Source organism: Choloepus didactylus, chromosome 1 (assembly GCF_015220235.1).
Source record: "Choloepus didactylus isolate mChoDid1 chromosome 1, mChoDid1.pri, whole genome shotgun sequence".
Classification (NCBI taxonomy): Eukaryota; Metazoa; Chordata; class Mammalia; order Pilosa; family Megalonychidae; genus Choloepus; species Choloepus didactylus.
Genome location: NC_051307.1, coordinates 92653597 through 92666370, shown reverse-complemented (window position 1 = coordinate 92666370; position 12774 = coordinate 92653597). Strand labels below are relative to the sequence as shown.

Below are 12774 nucleotides of genomic sequence, written 5' to 3'. Positions count from 1 at the left end.
AAAAAAAAAAAAAGAGGATGCTGGATTTTGTCACATGCCTTTTCCACATCAATCAAGATGATCATGTGGTTTTTCCCCTTCAATTTGTTGATATGGTGTATTACATTAATTTATTTTCTTGTGTTGAAACACCCTTGCATACTGGAATAAAACCCACTTGGTCATGTTATATACTTCTTTTAATGTGTTACTGGATTTGATTTGCAGCTATTTTGTTGAGGATTTTTTCTTTGGTATTAGGGTGATGTTGACTTCATAGAATGACTTAGGTAGTTTTTTGTCCTCTTCAGTTTTTTTGAAGATTTGAGCAGATTTGGTACTAATTCTTCCTAGAATGCTTGGTAGAGTTCCCCAGCGAAGCCATCTGGTCCTGGACTTTTCTTTCTTGAGAGGTTTTTAATGACTGATTCCTTCTCTTTTCTTGTGATTAATTTGTTGAGGCCAGTACTTTATTTTTTATTTGGTCATGTGCATGGTGTGGGGAGGAAAGTGTCATTTACTTAGGGCCTGGGATTATTAACTACAGCATTCTCCTGGGAGTTAATTCTAGTTTTAGCTCTTCATCAGCTGCCTGACTTTGAATAAGGCATGCTAAATCTCTGAGCTTTGATTTTATACGTCTATTCAGTTATGGGGTTAAATAAGGACAGTGAATTCTTAGCATGGACCTTTTCGTTTAAACGAAATCTTGCACAGAATTATAAACAAATGAAACCTGTTACCACAGAGCTGCTTAGGTCTGTAGAGTTTACCTCTCATGCCTCTATCCCTAATGAGCACCAGATTAAGTGACCACATTTTTTGTTGTAATTTATATTTTTTTTCATTCCTATCCTAAATCTGCATTCTTTGTGTCTTTCCTTTCTATCACGGAATTATAAAATAACAGCAGGAAGGATCTTGGTATTTTTGTAATAGTTCAGGTATCTTAATCCAAGAGTCCCTGAAATTGTATGTATGTTTGTAATTTTTCCCTTAGTGAAAAGTCCATTGCTTTCATCAGATGCTGCGAGAGGTCATGGTCCTTACTGAGCTGGTTCATCTAGCCATCTAACACTATCCTTTAAGTACTTGAAGACAGCAATTATGGTTTTTCTAAAGTTGATTCTAATCCCCTCTTCCCTTTAATAGTTCTCTGTGTATAAATAATTACCCCTTTCCCAACTAAACTGACTAAAATATTTTTAATTTCCTACCCTAGACTAATCCATGGATCCCAGGTCAGAACCTTTTTTCTAGATAGTGCTTCTTAAAATGTAACAGGCATACAGGTCACTTGGGGATCTTGTTAAAAATGCAGATTCTGATTCAGTGGGTCTAAGATGAGTCTTAAGAATGCATTTCTAATACATTTTCAGGTGATACTGTGCTAGACCACAGTTTGAGTAAACTGAGGACTGAACTATATGTATCTTGAGGGAAGAGAGCCTTTTTAATCTTTGTGTCCAGCACCTAACAGTGACTGATACATAGAACTCAGTGTTTTTATCCTCACATTTTATGAATTTATTTGTTGGTTCATTCTTTATATTTAGCCCATAAACTTTGCATGCCAGGTATTTGGCAGACGCTAAACTACTTATTGGGAATACAAAAATGACTAAGTCTTGCTTTTCTAGTTTATAGTCTTTGTTAGGAGACAAAGGAATTACATTTGATTTTGTTAACCTTGAGATGCTAGCACTTAATAAGATGCTCAAAGATTAGGTGAATGAAGTCCTGTGGGACATCCAATAGATAGTTGAAGTAGACTCTTTTAATTACATTAACATGACATACAGCTACATTAACTTTGATCACTACATTACACTTTTGGCTATAACTTGAAATCTTGCAGAGATTCAAGATTTTCTTTTCATGTGAATAACTGGACTTTAGATATGTTGAATTTGAAGTGATAGAGGTTCATAAAAGCAGAATTGTCTTGTAGACATAGAAATGTGGCTTTGGAGCTTAGATGATAGAGTTAAAGATGTTTAAAGCCATTTTGTAAACAGCGAATTAAAAAACTTGCCCATTGTTGCCATTACTATTTTGAGAGCAAATGTATAAGGAAAGAAAATTATCAGATGGAGTCTTACCTAAATTGTCTTTTAGTCCTAACCATGTTGTTACATAGGTATGTGTTTGTTTTGCTTCCTTGAAAATTTTAAAACCATGTTTTTTTTCCTAGTACTGTAAGCATATAAGCTATTTCAAGAACAGCTTATAAAACATACAGATTAACACAATAATATTATTTAATTTTTTTCTTTTATGATTTGTTGCCGTTGAAAATGACATTTATTATACATTCTTTAAATAACAAAAAGAAAAGGAAAAATGGTTAAAGAGAATTATGAGTTGCCATTTGAACCAATGTTTAGAAAGAATTATTTTAATAACAGGAAAATTCTGTTAAGGGAAAAGAGTATGATATAAAATTGCAAATATCATGTGATCTCAGCCGCATTAAAATGAGCAAGTAAAAAAGACTAGAAGAACAGCATTATTCACAATAGCCAAAAGGTGGACATAATGCAAGTGTATATTGACAGGTGAATGGATAAACAAAATGTGGTATGTCCATACAATGAACTATTATTCAGCCATAAAAAGGAATGAAGTTCTGATACATGATAAAACATGAATGAACCTTGAAAACTTTATACAAAGTGAAATAAGCTAAAGGACAAATATGCATGATACCACTCATATAATATCTAGAATAAGCATATTCGTAGAGACAGAAGATAGATTACAGGTTACTAGAGCCTGGGGGAAAGGGGAGGATAGGAAGTTATTGTTTAAGGAGTACAGAGTTTCTGTTTGGGTGATGAAAGAAAGAGTCCTTGTAATCAATGGTGGTGATGGTTTCACAACATTGTAAATGTAATTAATGCCGATGAATTGTACACTGGAAGCTGGTTAAAATGGCAAGTTTTATGGCAAACATATGTTACACCAATAATATATATATTTTTTAATTTTAAGACTAGAAGGAAATACATCAAATTGTGTCATCTCTGGGTGTTTAAGATTATAGATTTTTTTTTCCCAGTTTAATAAGCATATATAAATATTTCCATAAAGAGGATTTTTTTAAAATAAGATGCATTTTACCGAAATAGCAACAAAATGGTCTCTGGTTCTAGTAGACTTTCTCATGGAACAGTGAAAATTATTGTAGTTTTACTGCTCATCTAATGCTTCTATACAATCCTGTTTTTCTTTTAGCTGTTAGAACAGTGGCACATAATCAGTTTTATTTACCGGAATCATCCATGGAGCTTTTAAAAATATCCATGCCTCAGCCCTATCCCCAGAGATTCTGATGAAAGATTAGGGCCAACATCCAAATCTTTTAAAAAAGCTCACAGTTGGTTTAAATATGTGCCCTAGCTCAAAATTATTGTTTATAACAGAAGCTGTTTTGTATATTACTTATACTTGACAGGAGCAGGTATTAACTTTTATTTGTTACTCTATTGAAGAAGTTGTAGGTTTACAGAAAAATCATGCAGAAAATACAAAGTTCCTGTATACCCCTTGTTCGCTAAAGCTGCCGAAATGCAGTATACCAGAAATGGGTTGGCCTTTTTGATGGTGATTTATTAGTTTGCAAATTTACAGTTTGGAGGCCATGAAAATACCCCAATTAAGGCATCAAGAGGAAGATACCTTCTTGAAGGAAAGGTAGCTGGCATCAGGGTTCCTCTGTCACATGGGAAGGCACATGGTGACATCTGCTGGTCCTTCTCTCCTGCCTTCTGGTTTCAGAATGGCTCTCTCAGCTCCTGTGGGTCCTTCTTGCTTCTCCCCAGGGCATTTTCTTTCTTAGCTTCTCTAAACTCACTTGGCTCTGACCTCTCTCCAAAATTTCTCTCCCTTAAAGTATTCAGCAAGCGGATTAAGAACCACCTTGGATGGGCGGGGTCACGTCTCTGTGGAAACAACCTAATCAGTAGGTTCCACCCAACAATAGGTCTGCCCCCAAAAGATTGGATTTAAAGATCATGGCTTACCTTGGCAGGTGAACTCACTGCTCTTCCCCCATACGTGGGACCTGACTCTCAGGGTGTAAATTTCCCTGGCAATGCAGGATATGACTCCCGGGGATGAATCTGGACCCAGCATCGTGGGACTGAGAACATCTTCTTGACCAAAAGGGGGATGCGAAATGAAACAAAATAAAGCTTCACTGGCTGAGAGATTTCAAATGGAGTCGAGAGGTCACTGTGGTGGACATTCTTACACACTATATAGATAACCCTTTTTGGTTTTAATGTACTGGAATAGCTAGAAGTAAATACCTGAAACTATCAAACTCTAATCCAGTAGCCCTGACTCTTGAAGACGATTGTATAACAATGTGGTTTACTATGGGTGACAGTGTGACTGTGAAAACCTTGTGGATCACTCTCCCTTTATCCAGTGAATGGATGGATGAGTAGAAAAATGGGGACAAAAGCTAAATGAAAAATAGGGTGGGATGGGGGGGTGATTTCTGTGATCTTTTTTTTTAGTTTTAATTTTTATGCTGCTTCTTTCTGATGTAAGGAAAATATTCAAAAATAGATTGGGGTGATGAATGCACAACTATATGATGGTATTATGAACAGTTCATTGTACACCATGGATGATTGTATGGTATGTGAATATCTCTCAATAAAACTGAATTTAGTTGAAAAAATTTTAAAAAAAAGAACGTAGGCTTTTCTGGGGTACATAACAGACTCAAACCAACACACCCTCCTATTATTAATACATTGCACTAGTGTGGTCCTTTTGTTATAATTTATGAAAGAATATTATTATAATTTTATTAACTATAGTCCATAGTTTACATTAGGGTTCATTGTTTGTGTTGTGCAGTCCTATGATTTTCTTAATATTTTTTATTCTAGAAACATACAGAACCTAAAATTTCCCCTTTTAATCCCATTCAGATATATAATTCAGTGGTGTTAATTACATTTACAATTTTGTGCTACTATCACCACCATCCATTTTCAAAACTTTCCCATCACCCCAACTGGAAATTCTGTACCAATTTTGCATTAACTCCTCATTCCCACCCCCTACCACAGCCCCTGATAACCTGTACTCAAGTTGCTGACTCTGTGAATTTGCATATTCTGCTTATTTCATATCTGTGAGATCAATATTCATTCTTTTGTGTCTGGCTTATTTCACGCAGCATGATGACTTCAAGATAGGACTTCTTTTTTGCCAGAGTATCAACTTTTGAATTAACATTTTAAAGCCTCCACTTGTATTTTGTTGTTAAACTTAAAAAGAAAGCAGCGTATTTGTGTCATAGGAAATAAATCTAAATATAGGGTCTATATATTGTTTCAAAGCCAGCTAGGAAAACAATTGCATAAATAATTAGTATTTTATACCCTAATTGATGTTGTTTTTGGTTTGTCTTCTTTTTCTTAGTGAATGGAGTGCTATAGAAAAGGAAATGGGTGATGGACTGCAGAGTGCTGGACATCATATGGATGTGTAAGTACCTAGGGAATTTATGTAAAGTCTAAGGTGAAGTTTAGCGGTGAAATGTTGGTGACTCTCTATTCTGTTTTTATCAAGTTTGCTGACATTTAGATGCTCTGTGTGTACAGATGTGACTTAATGAAGTTTATCTCAGAAATTCAAGACTAGTTTAACATTTGAAAATTAGTCTGATTCACATATTAAAAGAATAAAGAAGAAAAAACACATTTTAATAAACATAGAAAATCAATTTGGCAAATTCCAACAAAAAATTTTTTTTCATCAAACTAGGAGTAAAAGAGTTTCCTCAGACTAAAACCTACAGCTGATATTGTACTTAATAATGAATTACTGACACTTTCTCTTTAAATACCAGAAACAAGACAAAGTTGTCTGCTCTTACCACTTTTATTAAACATTGTACTAGAGGTCGAAGTCAATGCAATGAGGCAAAAAAAATTAAATTAAATTAAAGGCACAATTATTAGAAAAAAAGTAGTAAGATGTCTTTATATGCAGTTGACAGAATTGTTTACATAGAATATCATAAGAAATCAACCAGAAATATTATAGAAGAATTGAATTTAATAAGTTTGCAGGATATAAGATTAATATAGAAAAGTCAGTTGTTTTTATATACTAGCAATCATGGTTGGAAAATAAAATTTTAAAAAGTACTATTTGGAGAACCTAAGATGGCGGCTAGGTGAGACAGGGCAAAAAAGCCTCTCTGTGAAAAATACTAGATAAAAGCCAGAAAGTGACCCAGAACACCAGTTCCCACGATGCACCAGCCAGACAAAGTCTGCTAAATCCACAGGGACCATGCATTTGGTGAAACTGGGATCCTGCGTTCTGAAATGAGTGAGTGAGCTGGCTGAAAGTCTGGTGGCCACGCTGTGGTGTGGGGAAACCGTGCGTTGGTGTTTGTAGACAGACTAGTTCTTTTAAAAAAAAAAAAAAAAAACAAAACAAACCCGGGAGTGGCTGCGGTTACAACAGTGAGAACCATGCAGTGAAGCACGGCGGGAGCATGCTATGCAAATGTCTTGGTGTCTAGGGTGGAGGATAGCCTGCTGCTGATTGTCTTGGGGCCAGGGGACAGAGGGGAGCCAAAAGGAGAAAGAAACTGTGCCCCTTGCAGCCATCTCCCTGGCGGGCTGGGAACGCTCCTGCCCAGGGCTGGAGCTATAGTCCAGAGCCACGCCAAGGGTCCCAGTGTGGTCGGGAGTACTTTCCGTAGCACTGCGCACACACCACAATATTGGCCGTGGACAGTGGCCTTTAGTGCAACCACAGCTAATTGTCCGAGAGCTGGGAAGGTGGGGCTGTGCGAAAAGGGGGAAATTAACACGCCGCATTCAACCATCTTTACAGCAGGCTAGGAACACCCCTGCATGGCCCAGCAGCCCAGGGCTTCCCTGGAGGGCCAGTGCACACTTGTGATGTGGCACAGTCTTCCCTCAGCAGAGGTCCTGGAAGAGTACAGCTGGGAAGGGGGACCCACTTGGAAATCCCAGGGACCCATGCCAATACCAAGGACTTGTGGGTCAGCGGCAGAGACAGTCTGTGGCAAGACTGAAATGAAGGCTTAGACTCTTGCAACAGCCTTAAATCTCCAGCCGGGAACACCTGGGAGGTTTGATTATTAAAGCTGCCCTGCCTCACTAACCACCCAGACACATGCCCCACATTAAGGGCGGACAGCACCAACAGCACACCCAAACTTAGTGCACCATTTGAACCCCACAAGAACCAGATCCCCACACACCACCAAGACAAAGTTGGGGAGAACTGACTTGAGGAGAATAGGTGACTCACAGACGCCAACTGCTGGCTAGTTAGAGAAAGTGTACGCCACCAAGCTGTAGCTCTGACAAATTAGAGATTGGTACTTTTTATATCCAGAAAGAACCCTATCAATTAAAGCAAATGCCAAGAGGCCAAAAACAACAGAAAATCTTAAAGCATATGATAAAACCAGACAATATGGAGAACCCAAACCCAAACACCCAAACCAAAAGATCAGAAGAGACACAGTACTTGGCGCAATTAATCAAAGAACTAAAGTCAAACAACAAGAGCATGGCACAGGATATAAAGGACATGAAGAAGAGCATGGCACAGGATACAAAGGACATAAAGAAGACCCTAGAAGAGAATAAAGAAGAAATTGTAAGAGTAAATAAATAGAAGATCTTATGGAAATAAACTGTTGGCCAAATTAAAAAGACTCTGGATACTCATAATAGAAGATTAGAGGAAGTTGAACAATGACTCAGTGTCCTCGAGGACCACAGAATGGAAGATGAAAGAACAAAAGAAAGAATGGGGGAAAAAATTGAAAAAATAGAAATGGATCTCAGGGATATGATAGATAAAATAAAACGTCCAAATTTAAGACTCATTGGTGTCCCAGAAGGGGAAGAGAAGGGTAAAGGTCTAGAAAGAGTATTCAAAGAAATTGTTGGGGAAAACTTCCCCAACCTTCTACACAATATAAATACACAAAGCATAAATGCCCGGCGAACTCCAAATAGAATAAATCCAATTAAACCCACTCCAAGACATATTCTGATCAGACTCTCAAATACTGAAGAGAAGGAGCAAGTTCTGAAAGCAGCAAGAGAAAAGCAATTCACCACATACAAAGGAAACAACATAAGACTAAGCAGTGACTACTCAGTGGCCACCATGGAGGCGAGAAGGCAAAGGCATGACATATTGAAAATTCTGAGAGAGAAAAGTTTCCAACCAAGAATACTTTATCCAGCAAAACTTTCTTTCAGATTTGAGGGAGAGCTTAAATTTTTCACAGACAAACAAATGCTGAGAGATTTGGCTAATAAAAGACCTGCCCTACTTCAGATACTAAAGGGAGCCCTACTGACAGAGAAACGAAAGGAGAGAGAGAGGTAGGGAAATTTAACAGAAATATATAGAACATTACATCCCAAATTACCAGGACACACATTCTTCTATAATGATCACGGATCTTTCTCCAGAATAGACCATATGCTGGGACTTAAAACAAGGCTCAATAAATTTTTTAAAAAAATTGAATTTATTCAAAGCACATTCTCTGACCACAGTGGAATACAAATAGAAGTCAGTAACCATCAGAGACTTAGAAAATTCACAAACGACTGGAGGGTAAAAATGAGGCGGAAATGAAAACATTCCTGGATAATCAAAAGCTGAGGGACTTCATCGCCAGTAGATCAGTCCTATAAGAAATGCTAAAGGGAATTGAGCAGGTTGAAAGGAAGGGACACTAAACAATTGACTGAAACGACAAGAAGAAATAAAGATTTCCAGTAAAGATCACACGGTAAATATAAATACCAATACTACTATATTTTTGATTTGTAACTCCACTATTTATTTCCTACAGGATCTAAAATACATAAACTGTAATGATATATCAGTGGTTTGGGACTCAATGTAAAATGTGTAATTTTTGACAAGAACTACATAAAGGTGGGGGAATGGAGGAGTATAAGAACATAGTTTACGTGTCCTATTGAAGTTAAGTTGGTATCAAAGAAAAACAAGATTGTTACAGATTTAAGAGGTTAAATTTAAGCCCCACGGTAAACACGAAGAAAGTATCAGAGAATATGACCATAGAGATGAAAAGTAGAATATGGGTTACGAGAAGTGGGGGAAGGGGCAATGGGGAGTTAAAAAATGAGTGTAGGGTTTCTGTTCAGGGTGAAGGGAAACTTCTAGAAATCGATGGTGGGAAGGAGATAGCATTGCAACATTGTGAATGTGATGAATCCCACTAATGGGATGCTAGGGAGGGGTTGGAATGGGAAGATTTAGGCTTGTATATATGTTTCCACAATTGGGAAAAAAAAAAAAAAAGAGTCTAAATAGATAATGACAATTAAATGCCAAGGTGATCCTGGATGGGATCTGAGGATGGAGGAGAGGAGGCTCAAAGGGACACAGTTGCGACAAAAGAAAAAAAAAAAAGGAAATACAGAACGTAAGCTTTGTATCAATGTTGAATTTCTTGGACTTCTTAGCTGCGCTTAATGGGATTGCATAAAAGAATGTTCTTTTTCATGGGAAATGTATATGTGAATTATATTGTTTGTTCAAGGATGTGTGCGATTTGCTCTCATATGTTCAGAAGACAGAGCAATAGATGATGGATCATAGGGAGGGAGGGAAAGAAATGGTTGTGTGACAGAATGTTAAAGTTGGTGGATCGGGGTATCGGGGGAGGGGGCTCGGGGTATGTTGGAGTTCTGTATATGAGGTTTTTATTGTTTTTGCAACTGTTCCTGTAAGTTTGAATTTATTTCAAAATAAAGTTTAAAAAAAAAAAGTACTATTTACCGATAGCGTCAAAAACTTAATACTAAGGGATTAATTTAATGAAAGATGTGAAAAACCTTTACACTGAAAATTATATAAAGCATTGCTGAGAGAAATTAAAGGCCTAAATTTCTTTAATAAATGGAGAGATAAACCATGTTCATGGAGTGGAAGACTCAATATTGTCCGTTCTCCTCAAATTGACTCTATAGAGTCAATGTAGTCCCAATTAAAATTCCAGTTGGTTTTTTAAATAGAAGTTTATAAGCTGATTCTAAAATGTATATGTAAATACAAACAACCCAGAATAGATAAAACAATGTTGAAAAAGAACAAAGCTTTAGTATATCACCTAATTTCAAGACTCTCCGTAAAGCTTCAGTGATAAAAAAGTGAAGTATTGGCATAAAGATAAACAGATCAGTGCAACAGAATAGAATCCATAAATAGACCCATACCTATTCAGTCCGTTTCAATAAATGGTGCTGGAATAACTGGATATATATATAGAAGAAAATGAATTTTGACCCATATCTCACACCTTATACAAAAACTAATTCAACTTGAGTTGTATATCTAATTGTGAAAGCTGGAGTTACAGCTTTTAGTAAAACACTTAGGAAAATGTTTTTGCAGTCTTGGAGTCAGGAAAGATTTGTTGAAAAGACATAAAAGATAAAATATATAAGAAAAAAATGGTAAATTGCTCTTAGTCAAAATGAAGCATCTCTTTGCTCATTAAAAGATACTATTAAGAAAATGAAGAGGAAAGCCACAAACTGGGAGCAGACGTTTCTGACATAAATATCTGACAGAGTTTGTATCCATAATATATATAAAGAACTCCTATAACTCAATAATAGAGAAAAAAATCCAATTAAAAAATAAAAAGTTGGCAAAAGACTTAACAGCCACTCAGAAAAGAAGATATATGATTGGCCAATAAGCGCATGAAAAAGTACGTAACATTAGTCATCAAGGAACTGCCAATTGAAACCACAGTGATATATCATTTCACAGATACTAGAATGGCTAAAATGAAAAGGCTTGACAATAGCCCCACCAATATTGTTCGGGATATGGAGCAACTGAAATGCTCAACATTGCTGGTGGAAGTGTAAATGTGTTAACCACTTTCAAAAACTATTTGGCAGTTTCTTCTAAAATAAACAGATACCGGCATTCCATACCCTGGTATTTACCCAAGAGAAATTAAATTACATGCCCAAGAAAAAACTTATGTAATACTGTTTATAGCACCATTATTCATAATAGCCCCAAACTGAAAACCAAAATGTCTGTCAGTAGGAGAATGTATAAAACTAATTGTGGTACGTTCATATAATAGAATATTTCTCAGCAATTAAAAAGGATTTATTACTGATAGGACATACAGGATGAGTCTTAAAAACATGTTTAGCAAAAGAAGCTAGACACAAAAGCCTATATATTGTATATATCTATTTATATAAATTCCAAGAACAGACAAAACTAATCTGTGGTGGTAGAAATCGGAAGAGAGGTTACCTATGGGAGTGGGGAGTGACTGGAAGGGGGCAGAAGGGAAGTTTATGGGAGTTGATTATGTTCTTTATCTCTACTGGGTTGGGTGGTACACAAAACTCATCTTTATACTAAAGATTTGTGCATGTTGCTATATATTTTACCTCAATAAAAGTTTTAGAATTAAAAGAAGTCAGCACGGCTTGTGTGCTGAGCCCTCTGTCTTGGGGCTGGCCCCTGTGAAGCTTGTTGCTTCAAGGAGAGGCTAAACCTGCTTATAATTGTGCCTAACAGTCTCCCTCTTAGTGCCTCTTTGTTGCTCAGATGTGGCCCTCTCTCTCTAACTAAGCCACCTTGGTGGGTGATCCCACTGCCCTCCCCCCTATGTGGGACCTGACTCTCAGGGGTGTAAATCTCCCTGGCAACGCAGTATATGACTCCTGGGGATGAATCTGGACCCAACATCATGGGATTGAGAACATCTTCTTGAACAAAAGGGGGATGTGAAATGAAACTAAATAAAGCTTTAGTGGCTGAGAGATTTCACATCTTGCGCACTATATAGGTAACACTTTTTAGGTTTTAATATATTGGAATAGCTAGAAGTAAATACCTGAAACTACCAAACTCCAACCCAGTAGTCATGACTCTTGAAGACAATTGTATAACAATGTAGCTTACAAGGGGTGACAGTGTGATTGTGAAAACCCTGTGGATCGCACTCCCTTTATCCAGTGTATGGATGGATGAGTAGAAAAATGGGGACAAAACCTAAATGAAAACTAGGGTGGGATGGGGTAGGGGGGGTGATTTGGGTATTCTATTTTTATTTTTATTTTTATTTTTTATTCTTATTCTGATTCTTTCTGGTGTAAGAAAAATGTTCAAGGGTGGATTGGGGTAATGAATGCACAGTTATAAGATGGTGCTGAGAGCAGCTGATTGTGCACCATGGATGATTGTATGGTATGTGAATATATCTCAATAAAACTGAATTAAAAAAAAAAGTCAGCATTAAAGTATCCCTATTGAAAAAATATCATGAACAAAGGGATCTTCAAGGGTGCTTGGTCCAATCCCTCTGTCTGTTGTAGGAATCCCCTCTACAACATCCATGCCCAGCAATTGTCCAGCCTATCATTAAGAGAGAAGAACCTTACACTGGAAATCAAATCTGAGAAAAAAAAAAAAAATTGATCCAAAGTCACATAGTTAGTAACATTAAAGCCAAGGAACACGTCTTATGTAATTCCTTCTGCAGTGTTGTTGTTGTTTCCCATTAAGAAATGCAAACCTGTGAACACATCCCAGGGAAGATATTTAGGGCTACATTTGAGAGCTACAGATTGAGTTAGGAAGATCCAAACTATTCAAATCAGGGAAGAAAGCTGGGATAAGATTCAACAGTGATCGATACAACAAAACAGTTACTATTTTGTTTAAAAATTAGTGAGCAAGTTACCA

General features: G+C 36.8%; 1 protein-coding gene across 1 annotated transcript in view; it reads left to right on the top strand.

The window, feature by feature from the left end:
• SNX4 (sorting nexin 4) overlaps positions 1-12774 on the top strand; it is a 117910-nt gene that overhangs the window by 93012 nt on the left and 12124 nt on the right. The window contains exon 9 of the mRNA XM_037837360.1: positions 5425-5490. Within this exon, the coding sequence (XP_037693288.1) occupies positions 5425-5490 (66 nt within the window). The remainder of the gene's footprint in view (positions 1-5424; positions 5491-12774) is intronic.